At 46.3% G+C, this 25687-nt stretch overlaps 1 protein-coding gene across 4 annotated transcripts in view; it reads right to left on the bottom strand.

Moving 5' to 3' along the window:
• Window positions 1-25687, bottom strand: part of Ets1 (ETS proto-oncogene 1, transcription factor) — a 122538-nt gene that overhangs the window by 25698 nt on the left and 71153 nt on the right. For all 4 annotated transcript variants that reach the window (XM_029542893.1, XM_029542892.1, XM_029542894.1 and 1 more), the window contains 2 exons: window positions 3830-3949; window positions 2107-2307 (listed from right to left, as the gene is read on the bottom strand). In XM_029542893.1, coding sequence (XP_029398753.1) covers window positions 2107-2307; window positions 3830-3949 — 321 coding nt within the window. The remainder of the gene's footprint in view (window positions 1-2106; window positions 2308-3829; window positions 3950-25687) is intronic.

Genomic DNA, 25687 nt, shown 5'->3' with positions numbered 1-25687 from the left:
GTAAGGTGACGCCACCCAGTGAACCGTGAGGACTTATGTAAACTAAGAGAAGCAACACGTCCACCCTGCCTAGATGCCAACTTCATTAGGACCCAGGAAGAAATAAAGTGTAGCGGAGAGCAGAGCCCTCACGGTGGGCTCGGGGTACTCTGGCTATCCTAGAATCAAACGCACTAGCTGTTGACACTCTACAGAGCCTGGCTGCATTTCTTGGCAAAGATCAATCGTGACGAGAGACTGCTGATACTGGTTTTTCCTCAGGTATCTGCTAGCCTGCTGAGAGCAAAGGCTGATGGGAAAACAAGTTTATGCCTGCACTCAAAAAAAAAAAAAAAAAAAAAAAAAAGTTCCCAGTTGAGATAAAATGATTACCCTGTGCTTGAGCGGCTTATCAGATTCAAACATCCCCTACACCTTTGGCCTCCAGCTCCACCCCAAGCAGCTATGCTCTCTGGCTGCCACACGGTTCCTGTCTGATCACAGAAAGGATGATGCCCTGCGCACAAACATCCCTTCAGAAACGTGAGGATGCCGGCTGGGATGACGGGACCTGCCTCCTCACACAGACTCCATCACACCCTGCTTCACTTCAAATCTCTGACAGCGCTCCCCTGCATGAACACAGTCATCGGTCTAATCCTGTCTCAGTGGTAGAGTTTCCTCCGAGCCGAGCTGAGCGCACATTATCACAGCGAGAGCACTGGGTGGGAAGTGAAATGAAAACAGACTTAGAAGTAAGTAAAGTTGAAAGTGTGATCACTAACTGAGGCTAATTTCAAGAGGAAAATATATTTGGCAGCACTTTGGAACCGAGGATATGAACAGACCATGACCAGTCTCAGACAAACTGAGACTGGGTACCCCCAGCCCTGGGTACATGCACTGCAGGAATTCATTTTGAGTTCAGAGAAGCATCGTACTGACAGACTATGTTTGGTTTCATGGTCTAGTGCAACCTGCTGCTGTGTTCAGAAGGCAGTAGTTAAACCAGAGCTGCGAAGACTCTACCACATCTTTCTTTCCTCTTACAAACAGGTCAATTATGTCAGTGACTAAGGGGTCCACACCAGCGAGGTCCCTACAATTGTTGTCCAGTCCTGAGTAGCAGCAGCCACAGGTCCTTAACCATGTTCATCCATGGATCAGTTTCGACAAGAAGCTGAGGTGGAGGAAGGCACATCACATTCATGTGCCCAGAGGAATGGGACCTGGGTCTCTCCTCAGCCCCAAGAGTGAGGCGTTCTCTTAAACAAAGGAAGGTCTTTCATGGAATGAGCTGTATGCCCTGCCCCCAGAGGCTGTGCCTAGAGATGGAGGCTGGTGACCACAGGGAAAGGGTGGGCCTGGTTACAGAGGGCAGCAGGCTTCTAGGCTTACAGTCAGCTGTAGGGCACTGCTGACTGCTGGTAACTGCAATTTATTTTAAGAAGAAATTTAGACAAATAAGCACAGAAACACCCAAGTTTGCCACCCGCTGCTGTTGCTATACTCAGCCGGAGCTACGGGACATGAGTCACTTGGTCCAAAAAGGTTAGAAGAGGCCAGGCCAGTAGAGGAGGCTGTGTCATTACAAGGTTGCAACACCACGTCCTGATATAACCCTAGCTTTGGCTCCAAATGTAAAAGGTATTCTACGCTGCCATAATTCCAAGCCAGTGAGTGGCAGAGAAACTTTTCTTGCTAATGAGCTTGGAAAAGCTGTACTCTCCTGTTACCAGAGAGAATACACCATAGACCAATGGAGTCTATATCAAAGGTTCCGGAGCAGGTGAAACACCTGTTCTATATATCCAGATTTATTACGTTCACACACTAATTATTCAAATAATGTACGGGTCTAAGAAAATAACACAAATTGTATACAAGATGCTAGAGAAGTACAATCTTGTTAAAAAAAATAAATAAAATATGAACTCCTGAGGCAGAGAAGAAAATAAGCCAGCATGTATTGAGCTCTTTCTTTGAGCCAAACACATCCCCATGTACCATCTTCGCCATGACTGAACACCCACAGGCAATAGCAAGAGCATCCCACTGTCGGGCCGGCTTTACTCCTACTCTTAGAGAAACTCCACCCGACGCCCCTCCCCGTTTGCACACATTTACCTTTCTGCAGGATCTCTAGATGCTCCCACAGGATATCCCCAACGAAGTCTGGAGCCAGCTCGAGGAAGCATTCTTTACCCAGGGCACACAGTGCTGCTCCGCTCATACAGAACTTCTGCAAGTCCACACCTTTCAGGCTGAACTCATTCACAGCCCACATCACCCAATCCCGGACATGGGTTTCTGTCCACTGCCGGGGGTCTGAGAAGAGAGGGCAAGTGAGGATAGAGTAGGTCAGGCTGGGAGAAGGCAGGGAAGGGATGGGACAGAGCTGAGGGTGCTAGTTACTCTCACACCTAGGGTGCAGCATCTTGTCCAGCACCTCTCAGATTCTTCTCCCCCTCATCTAGCACCCCACTTTCCCATTTCATCAGATAGGAGGAGCTAAAGTCAGCCAACAGCAATTCCCTGCTTTTTTCTCAGGCCAAGATTTCTATTGATCTCCCCTCTCACCCTTATTCTCATTAAAAAAAAATATATATTAAAAGTCCCCATATAAGGGTCTATGCCTTCTTTAATGGCAATAATAGCAACATAAAGTGTTTTCCACAAATTGCACATGCCTCTGTCTGCTCTCAACTCTGCAATACACTTGAGGTTTTTATGCTCAATTATTTTTATCTTAGCCCCTTAGGTTTTATAATAATCACAACAATTAGTAATGGTAAGTCATTCAAGCATCATTATTTGTGACCACAGGCCCAGCTCGGAGTAGCAGTGAAGACATGTAATCTTCATGAACATGACCTAAGGTTTGACAGATCTGTACCTGCCAACAACACCAAAAGGAATCAGGTAGCAGTAGGCTGCTACATACACATAACTGATGCCTGAACCACAAGTTAACTGCCTGAGATGCTGGGAACACTCAGGGCTCAGAAGTCACTATGCTCTGCATTCTGGTCCACAAAGGATGCTTGGGGCTGTGATCAACTCAGGTTTGGAGTAAATTGTAAACAGACGATGTAAAAAAATGTACAAATGTATTCTAAGAATCTAAACAACACTTTGGTCTGGCCATGCTGGAAGTCTTTTATGTACAGTCAGACGAGGTGTTATTTATAGACAGTTTTCCTTCAACTTTCTTAACAACAACAACAACATCAACACAAAACAAAGCAAAATAAAAACAAGACCCAGCTTGCCTACTCATGACTGTCCAGGAAATGTTCTCGGACAGCTGACAATTCACAGCTCAGTTCTTTATGATAACTCCAGGCTCTTTCCATTCTCAGTAAACCCTTTCAGATAGAAACACCCAAAGCACAAGCATAGTTTGCCAAAGTACATGAAAGAGAACAGAATATAAATATAAAGCACTGCAGCTCCTTGGGTTCATCCATGGTCACCCATCGTGACTCTAAAATAAAATTTTCTAAACTTGTCTGCTAGTTGGAATTGTTTGGGAAGTTTACAGAATAAAGATGTCAGCAGCTGTTAAGATAATATGAGTTGGTCTATTCTAGGGCTTATCCCAGAAGTTCTCAAAGATCCAGAGATGCTGGTGTGCCGACAGGTCAGGAAACATTGTCCTAAGCTCACTGGCAATGACAAGCTGAGAAAGGGTGGAGCATCAGTCCCTGTGTCTCATGGATGTCTGCACTTGCCCATCACAGCTGGTTCCACTGCAGCTGGTCTAAGCCAGCCTCACTACAGGAGAGCACGAGAGCCTTTCCTAAGGATCCAGTCTTCGTGGTCCTTTCTCCTACGATCAAATGTATACCTTTGGGGATTCCCAGTCGCTGCTGTTCTTTTGTGAAACCACTGAAAGTAGCTTTCAATGCTTGGGACATCATTTCTTTGCTGCTCGGAGTTAACAGTGGGACGTCTGCACATTCCATATCTGTAAGGAAAAACAAGGCGGCATATGAGAAACAAACCCGCATAGGTAATTAACCACTCACGAAGAATGAAAGAGTGTGAATGAGCCAGAGAACGCAAGCTGAGAAAGAACTGTGTTCACATCATCAGCACAGCAGGTAAAACCGAAGGGGTTTTCCACAATATACTAGGTAGGCCCCTTTGACAAAAGAACCAAAGTGTTGTGCCTGCTTACAACACTCTGAATGCTGGCAAACTAACATGCTTATTCTTCCTTCTGGTTTCCACTACCCATACCCTTCCCCCACTTATCCATCTTATTTACTGAAACCATTTGTGCTACTACGCATCTTTGGTTACCTAGAGAAAGAAGAAACAATAGTATTCATGCAACCAAGAATTACTTAGTGCCTGCAATGTGCAGGGGACAGGAAGAGAACAGAAAGAGCACTGGCCAAGACAGTGGATTGTGAGCCTTGTGGATTCAGGCATTAAAGATCTACAGACACAAACGTTCACACACAGTGCCAATAGGACTTCAAAAGAGAAGGCGCATGCTAGACAAGAACAGGAACTGCTCCAGAGGGCAGGAAAGCCTTGCCTCTGGCAGAGGGACAGTGAGATCTGATGGACACTCAGAAACTAGGGAATAAGACTCCACTCTGTCCTCGCTGTTCTCAAAGTGTGGTGCCCCAAGCAGACAGGTCAGCCTCACCGGGAAATGAGCAGATACACATTTTCAGTTTTACTGGAGGCCTATTGGATCATGGGTCTGCTTTTCAACACAAAAATCCAGTGGTGAGCTCTGATCTTAAGCTACACGATTTTTGGCACAGCAGAAATGGAGGTCATGAGGTCGGAGGTTCGGAAAAGATAAATGGAGGTTTTTCACCTCCTTGCTGAGGGTTACACCAAGAGTCTTTTGTCTGTTTGTTTTTGTTTATATTTTGTTTTGTGTTTTTATTGTGAATGGAATTATTTCCCTGACTGACTTCCTCCTCAGTGCCTTTGTCCCTGCTATCTAAAAAGATAACTGACTTTTTTTGTGTAAGTTAATTTTCTATCCTACCACTTTGCTGAAAATTAGCCTGTTAGGAGTTTTCTGTTTGCTTACACTGTCATATCGCCTGTAAACAGGGATACTTTGACTTATTTTCCTGTGTGTATGCCTTTTACTTCCTTTTTATGCTCTAATTCGACTCTACTAAACAGTGTTGCCACATGCCTTCCTTGAATGACAGAGAGAGCCACCTGAAACAGAGCTGGAAGCTCCCCTCCAGCTAGTCTTCACAGTCCTCGAGAGTGCTATGCAGACTCCTGGAGGAAAGGCAGGAGTGCACTCACATGGCTGGGAACCTACAGCCTCCAAGAGTTCAGCCAGCAGACAAGATGTGCTGACTTGGGCAACACTGGCCCCACCGTTACAGAGTAGCCAACTACTCTCTGTTGTTGAGGCCCATTCCACAGGACAGCATCCATGCCTGGTACATCAAGCCCTGTCAAAAACTCATGGGTAACTGAATACTGTTGTTTACTTAAACCAGCATAGCATCAAACTGTCTTCCAATTATTTATGTTTATGATATTCATCAACAAATGCTAATCCCATCCTTGATCAGAGAAGGCTCTTCTGCAGTAATGGTGGTAAATGAGGAGACTTGTAGCCACACAAGGTGCTGACAATATGTGACCCGATGTATACTAGGCCCCAAACAAGATGTTTACACCATCCACTCTAAGGTGCAGAGAACAAAGTAGGAGGGGAAGCAGAAATAACAGAAGAGCTAGAATAGAACACACAGAGAAGCGTTACAAAAGGCACAGTCATTGCCATCTCAAAACACACAGCAGCTGTGGATGCCCGTACTGGCTTTTCACCAGAATAAGCTCCCCGAGGCCCAGTGTGGCTATGAGAGGCTTAGGGAGCCCGGCCCTGCACTGTGACCTATTCACCAAGTGACAGATTCAGGGAGATGGGTGTCCTTGTTTTATCTGTGTACTCAGTGGTGACCCCACCAGGCTCCAATGGATATATTACTAAACCAAAAGTCACACAGATGGCCCTGATTAAACTAATTGAGTCACCCAGTCAAAAACAAAAAGTCACATCTAGGAAAGAAACTTAGGGGGGAACTGACAGGAACAATAAGAATAAGATAAGAGAAGCACAATCAGAACACATACACACGAACACACACACACACATGTGTGTGTGTGTGTGTTCGTGTGTGTGTGTGTGTGTGTGTATGTATACATATATGAAATTTTCATAGAACAAACTTAATTTCTAAACCTTCAGAAATGGGAAGAAATAAAACCTTGTAACACATAAAAGAAAAGAGAATAGATGAGCGATCATCAGCTGAATCAGAGTGATCGGGAGGTGAGCTGTCTGCTGTGAGGCTGAAGGGTGAGTGGGAAAAGAGAATGCTGCTCTAGTTTAACCAGAGGAACGGCCTCACTGCACTGACCCCAGGAGACTGCCTTGACTGGTGGGCAAAGAGAGGTCTAGGTGAATATAAGTAGCTGCCAGGTCACCTTTAAGAAAGTGGTAGCATTTGTTTGCCTGGGAGACAGCAGTGGCTTTGACTACATGAGTGGCAATGCTGGTAAGACAGGCGGCAAGCCTCATGTGCATACAGGAAGTCCCAATGTATGATTTATGCGGATGGGAAAGGACAGTGAGGTATCAAATCCTGGAAGATCAGCCGGTATCACCATTTGCCAGACCCCACACAGTTAGACCCTCCCACACTTGCAGGCCCTGGTTCCCAATATGGGTCCATATACAGGGCCAACACCAAGCCATCTTCTGGACTCGTCTTGGGTCAATCTCTCCCCGGAGCTAATCCCACCGAGCTTTTCTGTGACTTTTTCAAGTGACTACCTTCACTGCCCTGAATTTTAGAAGCCTGAACTGTCTGTCAATGTGCCACACGCAGAAACTGGTTTTAAGATGACTAAGTTCCAGAAGAGAATACTACATGAGTTCCTCACTATCATGTTCCAAGCCTTGGCAAGGAGGGAGGGAGGGAGGGGAGGGGAGGGGAAAGGAGGGGGAGGGAAAGGAGGGGAGGGGAGAGAAAAATTCCTGAACATATATAAGGGAAATATGAAAATTAGTGTCCTCTAAGAAAAGGATCTAATATATTTCCTCTGAATGCCAAAATGATCAGCGGCATCACTGCATGACAGAGCACAGCCTCCAACCACACTGCCTGGGAATAGCCAAGTAAATGTCTGGGCCAACCTAGGAAGAAGGTTCGCTGTGGCTGCTCTCCCAGTCCCCGCCAATGACAAGACATCTCAAGTCCCCCAGAGTGTTTACATTGCCCTGGGACATTCCAAACAAGTTCTAATGAAAGAATCATCAGCATGCCCTCTGGGAAGGCTGACAAAACGGTGGAAAATCCCAGATTTTGGAGTAAAATATAAATAAGTAAGTAAATAAATAAATAAATAAAAACAAGCTCGGGGAAGTGATGGTTGTTGATTACATAACATCCAGCCCTTCAAACAATGGCGTGATAATCAAATGGGTCACTAAGAAACGCATCAATGCTCTCAGCTTGCCCTTACTTCATCAAACTAAGAGTGGCTTAGTGATCTAGACTGTCTCTCCTTCAGGCTAAGCAGGGAGCTTGCCTCAGGAGCAGGGAGAACTCCACCATCCTCAGCTGCTGTGCTCACACACAATCGGTCAACAATTGTTTTTGTGAATTCAGTATTTCTCCACTGAATCAACTCTGTTCTCTTCTCTCCCATCCGATGTAAATTCGGGAACTTGAACTGTAGGGGTTTTCCTTTGTGTCTTTGTTCCCTCCCTTAGATTAAAAACTCCATGAAAAGAACTTTCATGCTGGTGGAAATTGGCTGGAGCCACGTGTGGAAAATGTAGGCCAAGCCTAATGGAGTGTCGGTAGGGTTACTATAAACTGAGCCTGGGATGGATTTGGTGGGCTGGCCCCACATCACCTTCCTCTACACATGCAAGTTGGGACAACGTGAAGCCCTCTTGAGATGATAGGCAAGCAAGGACAACAGCAGAGAGCCTGGGAAGGAGGATTCCCTGGGGCCAACTTTCAACCCCAGCTCTCTGGAGTCTTGTATGGTCCGCAGTGCTAAGCCGATACATTTCCATGCCGGTTTCTGCTTCCTGTCAGGGCAACAAGCATTTCCCTACTCTCACGTGCTTTCTCTCATGGAAGCATCTGGAACTGCTCTGATTTATCCACCTCTATGCTACCTCTAAAAGTCTACATGCAGCCACTTGGCTATGCCCCTGTTGTAGATTGTTTTTTTCAGTGCAGTGGACATTTCATTTAAAAATGATCAATAGTCATGCTCAAAAGTGGATATATTAAGCTTGTTACTTTAAAGTCCAATGCAAAGGGCCCCTCGATATCTGTGATTGTGTAAGTTCTGGTAATTATTCTATCAATGACGATGATGGCGGTGATGGTGATAATGATGGTGAGGGTGTTGATAGTGATGAAACCATTAAGTAGGTGGAGAACCTGTCTGTCATGGTTTAGACAAGCAGACATCACTGATGTTCCTAAATTTACCTTGTTACTTTCTATAATACTTTGCATCATTACAGATAGCTCCTAATCTTAGCAGCATCTGCACATTAATCAGAACCTCTAAGGACATTAACTAACTTGCATTTCTTAGAAACCTACTGAGATTACCTCTGTGGTAATACCCACGACATCTTAAATTCAAATAAAAAGGTGTCTCAAAATGCAGAGAACCTAACTTAAGATAGAGTATGCCAATCACCCGGAGACCCCCTCCACACAGTACATGGAAATTGGAATCATATGTTAGACTTCTGTCTACTGCTGTCTCCTCAGGACCCTACCTCTACAGTAGCATTTATAGGACTTAACCCAGATTTCTGAGAAGACAGTGGTAGAGAAGCCACTGGGAGCAAACAAAAAAGCAAAAAGCAAAAACAAACGAAGAAGATGAACCATTCCAAGATGCACCACACAGATGCAGGCAGGCCAGCAGCTTTCTGAATGCAGAGAAACACCTGCCTGTGTTTCAGTGTGACCCACCCCTTACAACCCCACACCTTTTCAAGTGAAATGTAAAACAAGTGTTTCTATTCTATTTGTGTGTCAGTCAAAGCTAAGGGCTGTTAGGTTTCCAAGAACCCTTCAAAGGTGTCTTATGTGTCTTTTCTACCATTCTTTGGAGTTCTCTGAAACAGAATTGCTCATACCAGCAATGTTACAAAGAACTTGACTGCAGTAGCTTTTGCTCAGGAGGATATTCAAGGTTTAGAGCCTTTCAAGTTCTTACTCCTTTTGTTCTCAACAAATGATGTAGAAACGCGCGCACACACACACACACACACACACACACACACACACACACAGCATCTGGAACCCACTGGTAAGACAGTGAGGGACAAAACCAAAGACAAGAAATCCCAGATGAACACCCAGTGTCCTGTGGACGCTACTCTGGGACAAAGTCTCTACATGGCAATGCCGCCTGCCAGTCCTGTGTTAGGTAGCTGGGGGAAAAGGGAAACTAACTTATGGGTGACCAGTTGTTCACATACCTTCCCACCATATAGCGAGATTCCAAAAGGCGTAGCATATAGTCACAGAGTAAAATGAAGTAACTAGGGCCAGAAGATGGCCTTCCATTTCTGGAATTCCAAGGTCTTCCTGCTAAACTACACTACCAATGGGAACATGTTGTATAAATACAATTAAGAGAAGTAAACATTTCAGAGCTGAGACAAGATTTTTCATGTTTTTGTTTGAAAATTATATAAATTTGAGATAGTTAAACACAGAATTATTCCAAGACCTGTGCATTTCATATAGATAACCCCCAGAGATAGGATTGGAAACTGTCTGCATCATCTACTGCAACTCTTTTCTTTTCCTGGGACAAAGATAAGACCTCCTTCCTTCCACACCAACCCAGCACAGGGGTTAAACAACCTGGCTCCTCCCCTGTCTGTGCTCACTCCTGAGTCACCCTAATGGGTCACTGTACATATAAGACTAATTAGGTACACAAAGATTTGCCAACCCTTTCTCAGAGTAAACAGAAACCGAGAAGAGCCCTTCTGGCTTACAGAGAGGAGAAAAAGGAAGGCCCAAATGCAGAGATGGCGTTCTACAGACAAGAAAAGAGGGGACGAGAGACATGCATGCGGCTGGGCTGCCTTCTTTACTCAAATCTGTGGACTCTGCTCTCACGTTCCCCATTAGGTAACGCAAGCTAGATAACTCACCTACCCAATTCATCTCCAAAAGGAATTCTATTAGCCAGCCACTCTATCGCTGGGTTTTACAGTTTTCATCTGATAATTGTCACACATCATAGTGTAATGAACTCTTATTTCATCCATCTCTCTCCCTCCTCTATCACACACACGGGGGGGGGGGGGCAGAATAAAGTTAATCCAAGCAACATGCTATTTCACCTACTAATACTTTATTGTCTTGAGGATTTTAAATAAATGTATATTATACTATGAAAGCTTAAGAGACAGATATACCTTATGCCAAAGTAACTGGCGTTTAAAATGATCTTGCCTGGCATCTACATCAAATTCTACATTTCATTTTCTGGCCCACTTGAACAACAAAATTCTGTCAAGGCAACAGCACTGTGATCTAGAAATTGGCCCAGGGGGAGCAGAGAGCGATGGCTTCAGATTCGGAGGGTAGAAAGCCAACCTAAGACTTCCTTTCGTGTGGAAGACTGAAGTTACCACTCTGCTTCCTAATGGCTCGTGCCTTGTGAACTTTCACCTGTAACTAAGACCACACAAGGAAAGGCTGCCATTCTGACAAACACCCAAAGGGCAGTTTCAAAGGAGGGGCCATGGTCAAGTTGCCTGGAACAAGCCCCAGTGTGGGAAAACAACACAAGGAGAAAACTGGCCACGGCTAGAGGAGCTGAACACCCTGGCTGTTGGAACTTGTCGCTGGCTTCTAAAAGCATATATCCCCCACGAAAGTGGCCAACCATGCAAAAAGAATGGGAACTCAAAACCAGTGAGCACTGCCCTGTCTCAGCCGTGGACGGCAGAATAGAAGCAGAGTCATGGGGAACAATAACTTCTACTTTGCTCTTAAGCCACTAACAAGCTCTAGAACCCTGGCAGACAAGAGGTCCATCCCAGAGGCAGTTACCCAGAGGCAAGTTAACGCAGGCACAGTCAGCAGGCCTGGCTCAGGTTTCATTAAAGAAGTGATGTGACAAAGCAATAAATAGGCATCCACCTAGGGGCCACACGGGGTCCACCCATTCCAATCATGCAGTGCAACACTGTTTCAAACAATGGAACAGCAGGAGACATGGAATGGATTCTGACTAAGTAGAAAAATAGGTAACTGAGTGTGTGTCCTTCTCCCCTATTCAAACCTCTAGCAGGCGGCAGCCAGTAAAAACCAATCCAAAGAAGAAAGAAAGAAGCAGTACAGAAAATCCCCAATTCACCCTCCAGTGACCTGGCTGTCCAAAAATGTAAGCCAGTCTCAGATTACACCATCTCTCTGTGCCAATGCACACAGCCACCAGGGAACACACACAGCTTGCCAACACAAAGGTAGATGCATCTTCTCAGGGGGATGCTGCCCTAGGACAAGTGAGAGGGTCTCCTAAGGGACAGGGAGTGCTCCAAGCTGCTCTGAGCCCAAGAAAGCAGTGTGCAGGGTCTGCCAGGCACATCGAACATCTGTAGGAAGTGACCTCAGACTTCCCCCTCCTTCCTTTCGCCCATCCCCTACTCCATCCCCCCCAAAAGTTTTAACACATTATTACCACTGGGGTCCTGAGGATTTGGTGAGTCACCAGGCTCACACATGGTTCCAATGAGCCCTTGACCATTACATGGTAGGGAAGCAGGAAAAACAAATGAAAGCAGTTGTAATTCGGCAGCACCAGGGTTCAGACCTGCCAGACAAAAGGGATTGCAGGCATGTTCCCAAATGTGTTCAGGCACCTGACATGCAAAAGCTATTTTTAATCACTGGATTTATTTCTTTCCGAGCCCCATCCACCATCCTCCACCTCGGCATATGTATAGGAAGGCACAGCAGGACCCAAATCAATTCCAGGTGTTCAGGGAAACCCAGAAAGACTCTTCCGTTCCAGGCTAGAAGCCAGAAAGCAGAACTGGCCCCTGGGCCCTGGAGCTCAATGCTCTTACTGGGTCCCCTTGGACAGCTCAAGTCTCCCACCCAAAACTCCCAAGGAGGAACCGTGTGAATGAAGATGCCCTGCTTGCAGGCCTTTGAAATATGTATCTTCTTTAGCAGACCCGGTAAGTGAAGGTCCAAGAAGTGGTCTCAAGACAGAGATCTGACACTTCATTTTTTTTCCCCCATTTTTGCAACTGTGTGCATTTGGGAGGCTGTCAGCTTCCTGACCCTTGCTGTCCTTGTAAGCATTGTAAATGAGCCCCCGTGTACTGTTTGTTGTGGCTCCAGTCCGATTAAGACACCACACTCTATTGAGCATCTACTATGTCCCATTAGACGCTGGCGTTTTTTGAATGCCTGTGCCATAACCTTCATTGCAGCGCACACCCCAGAAGGAAAGCAAGCTTGGGAAGGTTGTTTTCACCTGACTCCAGCTCTCTACACCCCACTGAAGGAACAGAGCAATTTCTTCCTTATTCTGCATGTTGTAATCCAACCTGCTAGGGGAAAATCTTTTTGGTAGCTGTCATCTAAAACATGTTTGCCATGATAATAACACTTCGGGGCTACACCGTACCCTGAAGATCTTTTAGTTTTTAAAAGCATCCCATGAGCACCACCTTAGAACCAACAACGCACAAAGAAAAGTGGAGTTTTGTATTCAAAACTCTTTCCTATATAGTAAGACTTTCTTAAAAACAAAATAAACTATAATAGCCATTTATGAGCCTCTAACACAGTGATTCTCCCACAGTTTAAAGGAATGTTTGGAAGGCAAAGGGTATGGTTTAATGGCAGAAGGCATATTCTGGGTTCTAGCCCTAACACCCTGTGGTAAAGTTCTGCACAAAGACCACTTGGGCAGAATATGCAAGTCCTTAAATGATGTCCTTCAGCTATTTACAAGGCGTTTCACATCCTTCAGAGCACTTCCAACCAACATGACTATCTTCAGCTCTCATCACACAATATTGCCCGCATGTGCCCAAAATGTCCCAGGACAATATAATCCCTTTGTCCTGATAAACACAGTACCAGGCACTGGTCTCCATGGAAGCCATAAGTTGATAAGCCCAGATCCGCTCGCAGCCATACTGTATGTTGACTCCTTCTCTGTCTTATGCCTTTCTGGCTTTGCAGGGCTAGGTCTGGAACCCAGGCATTGCACAAGCCAGTCACATGTTCTACTACCAAGCCGCAGCTTCACCCTTATACCTCTGATATTACTGATGTAACTGATCCAACCTTCAACTAAAATCAATACTCATGATGGGGTTATAAGGCTCTTAGTAATAGTGTAACAGAATCACTAGAAGCACAATGACGGAAATGCTCTGGCCCTCTACATCTTGTCATTATCCCTGCAAGGGACACTACTTCCAGTTTATTACTTAGGGCTTCCTGGTGAGTCCTTACAGCCTCATCAGCTATCATCCCAGGAGGGTTATTAAAATAATCAACTTATTTTAATTTCACTGGCTTCCCACCTATAATTACCACCACTGCTTGTTAAGCAGAGTTTGACATTTTAGCAAGTATTTTCTCAGGTATTTTAGGATCATTTCCTCCACTCTTCAGGTGAGAAACCAGAGGCTCACGAAGGCTACCTCGGTTATTTCACCACACTGCGGACAGCAAAGTGATGTAACTGAATACTCAAGTCCAGAGATCCGTACACAAAAGGTAGGTAGTATTCCCCCTCTGTGTCTGTTTGTAAACAGACATGGATGTAGGGTGTTTCTTTCCAGCTGAAATTGTGAAGGAAGTTCTTTCTGGAGAAAAGTAGACCTTGGTCCCAGAGACAGCAGCTGCAACATGTGGTTCCAGGGGCACCACGGCCCTCCCAAAAGTGACCTGCTCCCACTACTGGCTCAGAGCCTACAGCAAGCATGAAGAAGGGGGGAGGGGAAGGATCCCCACCCCCAGGAAAGTGAAGCCAGGAGAGGTAGAAGATGAAATGTTTTCTCCATGGGCAAAGGAAAAATCTGGGCAAACAAATGGAGCCGGGCCGGTTTATTTAGGCTGGAAGAGGTAGTTTTTCTGCACTTTTGAACTGTTTTCTCAAGGCCTGCCTCTCCCTCCCACGCAGGAAACAAACACAGAACCAGGCCTCTTCCAGGGAGCGTTCAGTGGCTCACAGCTAGCTGAGGAAGATGGTCTGAGAGAGCTGAACCGGGGCCTGTCTGGGAAGAGACAGCAGGAGAGAAGGCAGAGGAGACAGCAAGGAGGACGGGGCCAGAACAGAGGCAGGAGACCAAGTGCAAGGAGCTAGGGAGATGCAGCAACTTACTCCCAATTCAGAAAGGAATATTTTCCATGAAGTTTGAAAGGAAATTCTCTCCCAATTTTCTTATTTATTTAAAAATTATATAAATACATTTAACCCCTCCTCCCCTCAAAAAGGACAACTTTCCAGTGGGGTGGGGGGGAAAGTCTCGTTTGAGATGAAAGCCAGTCTTCAAAATCCCTCAGAGGAAGCCAAACCCCCACGTGTCTTGATGCTACAGAAAGAAAAACAAAGTAGACATTCTTCCTGTGTTCCGAGGCTTTCTTATGCAGATGTGTTTTTCTTTTAATAAATAAATCCGGACAGAGAAGGAGGATGCATATTCACACACATCCACACCGCTCAACTGTCTGTATCCAAAGCAGAAAAAAAACGGTGACACAAAATGAGTAGCCCCACTTTCCCAGGAGAGGCCGCAGAGGCACACAACATGGCACCACGTGCAACAGACTGTCCACATATCTGGGACCTAAGCTTCTGGAGAATGACAAAGGAGTGACAAGCAAAGGAGAGGCAGAACCCCGGGCGAAAATCGGGACTCTTCTCTAACCGTCATCTGGCTCAAGATACCCAGCTGCGCCCTACTTTGTGAGCCTTCCAATTCATTCATAAGCAGTGATGGCTATGAGAAGAACTATCGTACACATTTTGTCAAAGGATGCCTGCTCAGGAGCTGTGTCCCTCAGACCCAGCTCTGTCGGTCAAAGCCCTTGCATTACCCGATCCTTCAGCTAGCAGGTTCTCAGTTTTTATCCTCCCTGCTTGATAACCCCTCCGTCCAGTTTTTAAAACTCCCTGTTTAATGCAATCATTCACAGTGGCCTCTTGTTCCACCTAAAAGCAGTCTTGCATGTCTGCACCCCCTAAGGAGCATCATACACCTCCACAGAGAACATCCAACGAACAGCGTAAACTGAGACCGATGAGATGGTTGCCTAAAAGCGAGAACATGCCAACTACTAAGCAAAAGACAAACTACACTACCAGCCCTCCTCTAGACAAACTCACACAGAGCCGGTCCCACACCTATAGCCTTGGCCTTTATTGATTTATCTATAGCAAATGCCACTGTTTTGAACTGTAATTCCCCATGTAAAAACCTTTTTTTTAATCTACCCTATTAGCTATCCACCTCAACCTTTGCACCATCTGCAACTTACTAAAAATGCTTTCTGCATCTTTCTCTTTTCTTAGCCCCTTATGATAAAAAAACACTGAAGAGGCAATGGCCAAGTACTGAGCCCTATAATATAACACCACAGACCACGCATTACTCTGACACAGGAGCATTCATCATGGGGACAGTTGCTCAACTCCTTACAAATCCTCCTGATTCTACTATCAACACATCCACATATCTCTGTCTGGACCACAAATATATCAAGGAAAGACTCAGACAAAAGCATGGCTGGCATCAAAATCAGAGGCTTATAAGTCAGCTGGTCTCCACCGTAGGCTGATTCTCTCCTCCAGTCTCCCCATGCACCAGACAAGTGCAAATGAAAATAGCCAGGCTGAAATTCAGACTTCTGCACAGTGAGAGAGAGTCGGGGGGCAGGAGCCATGGCGGTGGGAGGGGGGTAGGCTTCAGCCCCAGGAACAATGGGCAGCCAGAGAACAATGGTTACAGACAAAGTCTTGGTCTATTTATATCCGCCCCTGTGAGTCCCAGACAGGAGGAACTGGAAGTCTGCCCTGTATGCATAGCTCCAACTGGACCAGAGCTAGGAGGAAGATGAGGTCACCACAAAGGCTGCCTGCTGAGGAATGAGCTATTCTTTTGCTCATACTGCTCCTTCGCCATCTTAACAGATCTCTTTCGCCAAGTGTAGAACTGGCTTGCCCTCCGTAGTCCCCTCTGAGATGGGTAGACCAGAGACGTAATGAAGGCCTCTTCCGGGGATGCCAAAGATAAATCGACCAAACAATAGAAATCAATGCTACGGCTCCTAAGACATCGGTTCATTACATACGGCTGGTAACACTACAACAGAGCTCTTCTATGGTTAAGTTCCCTAACTGAATAAAAGGGGGGGGGGTGTATCTCAAGGCGAAAGCACTTGTCCAGCATGCTTTCTATCTGGGTTCAATTCAGCACCAAGGAGAAAAGGGAGGCCAAGAGCTGAAATGCATGGAGACACAGGAAGATCTTTCCTTCCCTTTTATTGCCTTGTCTTCCCTTTGGAATTTCAACTTTTCTCCTAACACAACTTCATCCTGTGATATTCAATTTTTTTTCCTGCCCTATTGAGTTACTTATATTCCCCCTCTTTCTGCAGGCTTACTAAAATGGAAGCCAGTGGTCAGATTAAGTCTGTGATAGACCACAACCTGCTACAGGCTGGTGCTAGAAGGAAGCCATAGGAAAAGAGACTCAGCAAGCTGTCACCCTGCTACCTGTCCACCTCATACACGGGCCACCTGTCTTGAGAGGACTGACAGGCAGCCAATAATCATCCACTGGATTCCACCCTACCAATCCTAAGCACAAACCCAGATTCTCCCCCCACCCCCACCCCCACACCAAAACATCTGAGACCCAGTACAAAGATCCCTGTGGGGAAACAGCTTTCTGCTCCTGCCTCTGAATCTCCACGAGAAAAACACCACTTAAATAAGCAAAAAGAAGTAGAAGTCCTGTTTTTCATTTAAATGGCTTAGACTATAGAAGAGAGACACACACACCCTCCCAAGTTGAGAAGGAGCTGGTGGCAAGCACTTTAATGTTGGATCATTTGAGAGCTTAGCCAGGGCCCTGCTGGGTCCAACGGACTCAGAGGATAGCTACAGGCTACACTTGGCTCCTTCCCCAGCTTCATTCATTCACAAGTGCATGAGGGAAGATGCTTGCTCCCTGTTCAAAGTACCCGAAGGCACACAAATAACTCTGAAGACAACTGAGATATTATGTGCCAGGCCACGCTAGCAAGCGATGTAGTCACTCAGTACAAAGGGTGAAGACATAACCCCAGAGAAAGACCACCTTAAAACACATCAGACAATGGATGCTGGCGCGGGTGCACGGAACACTAAGTTGAGGCAGTATTCCACTCAAACCCCACTTCTTTCATTCCTCTCCACCCATTTTCCCTACGGGCAAAATGTCCCCTTCTTTCCAAAGGCCCTGCTGACTCATCCCAGTGTAATTCAAGAGAGCCACATGGGAGCCACATGGTAGGAGTGGAGAGAAGGCAGAGAGACAACCACATTCATAGCATTCATACCCAAGGCCAGGCTGACACCAGAGAAGATGTGAAAATCCCCACCTGTGGCTTGTTTGGCAAGTATAGGACACAACCCTCCTCCTCCTACCAGCCTTCAAAACTCCCTGCACAAAAGCAAGCAGAGCCCTTGCCCCAAACTGGAGCATTTGGAGTTGATAGCCTCAGACTTTTTATGTTCAATAACTCACAGAATAAAGACCCTACTCAGTCCTGTAAATCCCAACGTGTGTCTCTAAGGAGCTAGACCCCTAGGACCTGAGGCATTTAAGTAATAATTAAGAGTGGGTCCCTGCTAAAGTCTCCTGGGTTGCTAAGGAGTTACTTAAGGCCCAGAGAGATAAACTTGGAAGAGTTCATGATTGCTCTCCCTATACCATTAGGTCCCCTCGCTAACCCTGTCATCTGCCCTTCCCCACAGTTGGTGCAGATCTATCTAATCTGTAATTTGGGCCCCAGTATCTCTTCAGCTTTGGCTGAAGAACAGTGAACCATCACTCCATGCAGTCTGCCTGAGTCTTTATTTACCCTTCCTTTGCCTCCTTCCTCGATACACCCTCACTCTGGCTAGGAAAAGGGCCTCATCTGCAGCCAAGAAGCAGAAAAGAATTTACAGAAAAGAATTTGCTATAAAACCTTAACTACTCCTTGGAGGGAGGCTCTCCCGCCTGGCAACCAGACGTAGTTATAAGATGAATGAAAGGGAAGCAGCCAGGGGAGGAGGAGTTGTGGGGCTCTGTCACAGGCCAAGGGTCCCACACGATTCCTGCAAGAATTAGAAGGGCCTTTAGATGTCATCTAAGTCCAACTTTTCTTTTCCTAATGGGGAAAGGAAGCCCAGGAGGTGACCCACCATTGCCTTACTAGTTGCCTTACTCTGACTCCCTGCCCAGGATTCTATCTATACCACCACCATTTGCTCGCTGCCGTGAACTGGGAGGAAGAGGGTCTTCTTCATGTCTTTCCTACCACCAAGCCCTAGAGCGTCATTCTGGATCAACATTTCTCCCTAAGTTCTTCAGAAACCCCAGGGGACAACTATCCACAAAGCCAACACACATACAAATATACTCCCTATCATGGCTCCCTCTGCTACCTGTTCCCATTGCAGTTTACAAGGGCTGAGTGACAATCACCAAACTGTAGACGTCCCCCTTCACACACAAGAGAGAGGTTCCTGCTGTGTGTCAGTGATCATTAAACAAGCAGTGTTTGATTGCATGACGCTGGAATGTGCACCAGCTCTGGAAACAGAGGGTGCCATTCTTATCAAACCAGGGGCAGGGAGGACATAGTTAATGTCTGACCTACAGATCTGTATCTAAAAACCACTGAGAGGAGAAGCAAGAGTCACTATGCCATTTGAAGCCTCTCCAACATTACCATTTCAGTGCTGTGGTGCCCAAACAGAATGGCCAAGATACAGTGAACATCACAGAGACACGACACCACCCAGGACATAACGTCCAAGTGCAAGCTTGTGAAGCAAGCTTCCATCTGATGAATTAAGTTGTCTGTTTCAGCCCAAAGGGCCTGAAGTCTTGGAGCAATTCAAGTACCCCTCGTCCTAAAAGCAAATACATCTGGAGCGCTGAATCTACAGATTTAAGGACTCCTATATCTCTCCTAGTTGACACCTTTTAGCCACACAGACTTCTTCCTTCTGGGTCTCTTACAAGAGCCCCATGCACCCAGACTTCAGAGTACTGACAGTCACACTGCTGCCTCCAAGTCCTGTCCACACAGGCCCAGAGCAGACATCTCTGGGCACCTCTAACAACAAACCCAAGAGGCTGACCTAGTCGCCAGGCAGACCCAATCTTCAGATCAATGGGCTAGACAGACCAATAGCTGGAGAGTAGAGAAAAAGTGATCAATGCTAAAGGGGACAGGAGCTGAAGTGGCTCTCTCCATCGCCTGGGTCAGGTGGGAAAGAGAGGCCCGATGCACAGCCCTCATCCGAGGTTAATAACTGGCTCTGTCTCATCGGGAAGCCATTAGGAAACTGCAACCTCCACAGCCTAAGCTCCCTGGGCCTAACTGCATGCAGCTGGGGAAAGCACTTATTACCTCCACCCAGCAGGACCAGCAGTTCCGGGGTTACTCCACTGAGAGGCTTAAGCAAGCCAGCCTGCAGAGTAGAGCAGACAGCCTAGGTGCTGAGGAGAGGCAAGTGGAAAGTGGGCCCCTAGAGATTGGAAGATGGAGAACTCAAGTCAGATGTGTGCTTCCTCCTTAGGAACCCGCCCTTCCTGGACAACCTGCCTTTGTTCAGTGGGCATCAACTATAGGCTGTGGGTGCGCACAGAGCTTCTTTGGGGGACACTGAAAACATTTTGCAACAAGGTTCTTGTGATGGTTAAACAACTCTACGAATGAATTAAAAGTCACTGAACTTCTACTATATGAACTCTATCTTAAAAGAGAGAAGCCAGCTACCAACTCACAGAGCAGTGGGAATACCTTGGTGACTGACAGCCATAGACCTTCCATTTGGGCGTTCCCCTTCTAGTGGGACCAACCTATCCTGTTAAATACACAGAAAGCAGTAGGTGCTCCCAACTCCAGAGTGACCAAGGCTTTGCAGTGAGAGACCAATGTGGCTGGATTCCAGAGGCTTTGGGAAGGGGAAGAAGAAGGAGGCTGCAGATGTCCTGGGAAGGGAGGAAACCAAGGTGACAAATATGAAACCAATTACTGAGAAGGGAAGGCAGAGGGAGGCTGGGGCCTCCAACACCCACCTCTGACACACGGAAATGCTTCCGAAGGCAGCTGGACACTGTGGGAGAGACTGGGCAAGGTCCACGTCCAGAGCTGACACCTGCTGTCGGTGACGTCTGGGAACACTTATGTAGAGGCCCCAGATCCCTCTCATTTCCTAGTCCCTCGCCACACCCAGAAGAGGCTCCCCAAGGCCTCACTTAAAGACCCTCAGAAGGAAGTATACCTTACACTCTGGCTCCCGCCCACTGGCTAAATGTTTCTCTCTCACTGGGGGAAGAGGGATAAATACAACAGAATTTCAGGAAGACCGACATCAACAGAACAAAGCATCACAGACTGAGAACTGAGACAGGCCCTGTCACAACACAGGGACAACACTGGCAGTCACTTGGGGAAATGTTCAAGAGGGATAATGAGTTCTGTCCCCTGGAGTGCCCCAACCTGACACTGATGGATTCCCTAGCCCTTACTCACATGGCACAGGGCCCCCACCCCTGATGAGTGAGTGAAGCAGGGCATTGAAGCGGGAGAGGAAAGAGGAATGGAGATATCTGACAGACAGAAATCAAGAGGGTAAGGAAGGACTCTGGTTCAGGGAACTTACGAGATGAAATTCAGAGGAGCAAGAAAAGACAGAGAGAACATGCTTCAGAAATATTTCTCTGAGCCTTACACACCCTCCAGTTGGGATAGAGCCCTGTCTTGGCAGCAGGCTCATTGCTGCTTTATAATATACTGAATTAGTCACTGGATTAGCAAGCACATTTACACACACTGGCGCACAGCTGTTTAAAGACACACGATCCCCTTTTCTAGGTGCTAGATTCTGGTTGTAAATCGTCTGCTGTAATCAACTGGTGAAGCCCAGAGATGCATGGGTTTTAGGGAAAATCTGGAGGAGCCTGAATGGTCCAGCAGGCACCTCTTTGGGAACAGGACCAAGAACCCTGGGAAAGGATAGCAGGCTCCTTCTGTGTCAGGTGGGTTCAATGCCTACACCTTCACTCTCACACCTACGGTGTGTGTGGGGGGGGGGGGGGGGTTGCCTGGCTCTGAAAGTGACCAGGACATTTCCTTGCCTCGCTGGGATTTCTGATAGTAGTTTTCCTCCTTAAAGCATATGGAATACACCTGCCCCCAAAAAGAAAGAGTTCTGGAGAAAAATGAGTGCCTCAACGATGGAAATCGTTTAAGATTTCAATGGCAGACATTCTAAGAAGTTGTTGCAGTTCGAAGGACAGTGTCTGAAAAGAAGGCTCTGGAGTTGGAAACTCTGCCAAAGCCTGAACTCAGATAAGGTAAATGTCTGAAGAGAGGTACTGAAAAAATAATATAGCCAGCCACAGGGTCGTTCTAGCGCACTTGGTTAAAGGGGTGTCAAGTGGAAAATTTTCTGTAACCAGGTTAACAGCAACCACAGTTTTAACAACCGCTGAAGTAGGAACAGTGTCAGCAGCAAAGTGAGGCTGGTACAGAATTCGGTGGGCTGAGATAATGGTGACACCATTTCCTGAGACCCTGTGGTGTGGTCTGAAAAGAAAAAAAAAATGTATTTTAGAGGAATTATCTCTAATCCTTGCCACAGCCCTGGGCGTTCTTTCTTATTATCTTCATGTAAAGATCAGAAAAGCAGGGCTCGGGGAAGCAAAATCATTGGCCTTGGGATGCATCCTTGAGTAAGAACACAGCACTCAGCCAGAGCTATCTCACCTGCCTTCACTGGGGAGTCGCTTCACCCAGGGGCTAGAGATCCCTGGGTACTGAAAACCCTAAACAGGAACCTTTCCTTTTGATTAGTTCTCATCTGCCACATGGGAAAGGAGAATAGCTACGCAACACAAGATAAGCAACCCGTGGCAGGACTAAATCCACCCAACAAACTTAAGAACCCGGCACTAATGACTAAATGAGATGAATCACGGTTAGACTCTGTTGGAACAGGAACTGGGGGGAGATCCACAAATACCGTGAGTAGGCTCGGTAGAGGAGTATGTGCCCAGCACCAGCCTTCCCTAATCCACATAGTACTTCTCTAGAACTGGGTTGAGTCAGAAACACACTGGGGATACGATTTTCCTACACAGCAAGGCAGCTTGGAGCAACCAGAGCCTTACTTCATCTTCACTCATGGCTTGCTCACTGTGTGAGGCATGCCTGCAAGCCATGACTGCTGACCAGAACGCCTCTGAAGCCACAACAACTCACCAGGGCCCAATCTCACTGATACTCTGCTGCTGTTTTGTTCAATAAGCACCCCAAAATGCGCTGGGGGCTCTGAAGCTTCTAAACCATTCTATCAGGCCAGCCAACCCTGAAGAACAGTCACCAGGATCCCCCTAAGAGAGGCCTTAACAAAGTATCATTTTTAAAGAGAGGGAGGGAGAAGGACTCTGGCTCTAGCTCCTCCCCCTCCCCCCTCCTGCTGAAGGAGGTTAACTGCGGGTCCAGCGTGTAGATGTTGATTCATTCCGTGTGTGTTTATTTTTCTACAAACATTCCTGCTGCATCAAGTGGCCTCAAGGCCTAAACTTCTGTCCCCTCCCTGGAAAATTCTCAGGCAACGTTGAGCTCTCACTTCATTCCTTGGTTTCCTCGGTTTCCCGGGGGGGGGGGGGGCAAAGCAAGTTTATTAAGGGTGCTTCCATTTATCCATCTTGAACTTGAAAATACGTGCAAGGAATTACCCAAACCCATCCCTACGGTATACATTTATAAACAACTGAATGGTTTTTTCGCCTAATATTGATATTAATTAGGATTGTAGAAGAAAATATAACACAGAGAATAGCATCCCAGGAATCAAGGTTTTTCTTCACATGGGTGTTCTATGTAGGCTGGGCTTTGTGCTAAAGCTCCAAATAAAGATGTGGGACATTAAGCCTTTGTGGCCCTAAGTAAAGTATTTGAAAATTTCTGAGATTCCTTCCGTTTCTTATATGGGAAAAAAATGGGGATGAAACATTAACTTCACAGAGGTAGCTAACTAACAGATAAGAGTGCTTCTGTAAAAGTTCTTGTGAAGTACCTGGTACACACCTGGTACCCTACAAACATGACTTTTCTCTTATCCCTTATGCTACAGGAACAGCTATGCCTGGAAAACATAAGGGGCGCCCAGCCGGTTTGCAGAGTGTTTTATTTCTGTCAGGAGACAAGGGAGGTGGGTAGTGGAACTCTTGAGCTCTATGAAATCAAGGACACGCTTCCTGGACACATACATGTGACTCACCTTGGAGAGTTCATCGTTTTGAGCATCACCGCTGTGTATCAGATCTCCCACTAATCAACCGACTCTCCCTGCATCAACAGTGACTCGACTCCGGGCACTTTCTAAACATGAACTCATTAACTCTCCTACCCTCTCTCCCAAAGAGCATCAGTCTACTCAGGGCAGCATCCTTCAAGAAGACAGAGACTATGCGCAGGTAGCAATTCCCTGGAGGCCTGGAGTCAAAACAGACTCAGGCCACAGAAGGACATAAGATGACAACCTGTTCAGGTCAGGCAAGATAAGATCAATGACTGATCCTTTAGGCCTGCTGTGAGCTCCTTGTAAGTGGGAGGTTCTACATCAGACACTGACCCTGGTTTGAAGAGGAGAGTTACCTCCTGGATGCATTAAGATTTACTTTATATGTGTTCTAAAATTTTCCTGACAAGAATTGAGTGCCCAGACTAGAAAGTGCCAGACTTAAAGCTCTTCTTTCTGTTTTTGCTATAAGCTGTTGCACCACCACCTCCTTCCCTTCCTCACCCCCCCCACCCCACCCCCACCCCAGTCATCCTCCAGGGAAACCCAGGTTACCGGTGGCTACTCAGGATTTAGATGCATTTGCAAGGAAATAGTAGCAAGCCCAAGGGAATACTTCTCAAGTCAATGGTTAGTTTGTCATTTAGCTTGCTTCCAGCAAGGCCAAAACAAGGAGGGGATGCAAGGGTGCTGACATTTCTTAAGAAGAATAATCAGCGATCTGGTTCAATCTAACTAGATTCTGAGTGAACACACACACACACACACACCTATACCTGGCACCACAGCTTAAATGGTACATCTGTGTTAAACAGAAAGAATACATCACTCATCTAAGATGTCATTAATTCTTGTATGCCTCTTGGCCACAGTTCTTTTAGATAACACGTACTATGACATTCAAATTTTTCTACTCTGTCTTGTTGTGTTTAGAAGCAACCTCCAGCTGTCTGACTTTCCCTCTGTTCATCAAAATCAACCTCACTCTACATACACAGAGGCAGAGAAGGACCAAGCAAAGCACATTTCAGTTTAATACAGGAAAACAGGGCTGGGGGATTCTTTTCAAGTCTCTTAGGAATAAAAATACAAAAGAAAAACAAAAAAAAAACAAAAAAACAAAAACAAAAAACAAAAAAAAACAAACCAAAACACAACCTTCTTAAGGTTCAAAGTCAATCTCTCTCCAAAGAAAAATGCACATTTGTTTGTCCAGTGCCCTACAGAGCAAGCCACTTTTCTTTCTGCTCCTGGTACTTTGGGTATCTCTGCCACTTTCCTACATCTGACATCAGAAGGGTCTGGGCACCCTGTTCCCAGCTCTCTAGTTAGCAACCATGTAGACTCATTGAAGATGTAGAGGAAAGGTACTTGCAGGGTACTGAAGATGTCACTGAAGACATGTAGAGGAAGGGTACTTGCAGCAACAAAAAGGGGGTGACTGCCTTGCTGACACTGCAGTCTCACGTTAGTGGTTGTTATGGCTATTGTGGAGGCGCTCACCACACAAGAGAAATGTGTAAGCTGGATGGCTAAATGGAGCCATCAGGACATCTGACAAAGTCCAGCTGTGGTTCTACCGTTTCTTCGCGTGTGGCACTGAGGGGACAACTTGGCATCCCTTCTGCATACTCCCCCTTTCCACAAAGTATCAGCAACTCACAGGGATGACTGGGATCTCTGCTGGGTAAAGGCGGGTGTCGCACTGTAACACGTTACCAGATTACGAGGCAGTACTTAGGCAGGAGGCTAAACATGCACAGCAGAGCTCAGTGTCCCCTCCCAATTCAACATCTAAGTACTTCAAAAACCATGTTGATTACTGCAGCATCCCTGTGATTTTAGAGTTGGCTACTGCTGGGTTTGAATGCAAGTAGTGCTTAGGACCTTTGTGATAAGGTTTTAACATCTCACTTCCTTATCTATGAAGTGGGAATAAACGTTTCGCTACTACAGGGTAAGATAAGGCAATCAGGGTCTTTGCCACATACCTAGTATTCAAAACCTAATATACATACATATGTATGCATATACATACATACATACACATACAGAGAGAGAGAGAGAGAGAGAGAGAGAGAGAGAGAGAGAGAGA

The sequence above is a fragment of the Mus pahari genome, chromosome 10 (genome assembly GCF_900095145.1).
Source record: "Mus pahari chromosome 10, PAHARI_EIJ_v1.1, whole genome shotgun sequence".
NCBI lineage: Eukaryota > Metazoa > Chordata > Mammalia > Rodentia > Muridae > Mus > Mus pahari.
The sequence above is the reverse complement of the archived record's forward strand: the minus strand, read 5'-3'. Positions and strand labels throughout refer to the sequence as shown.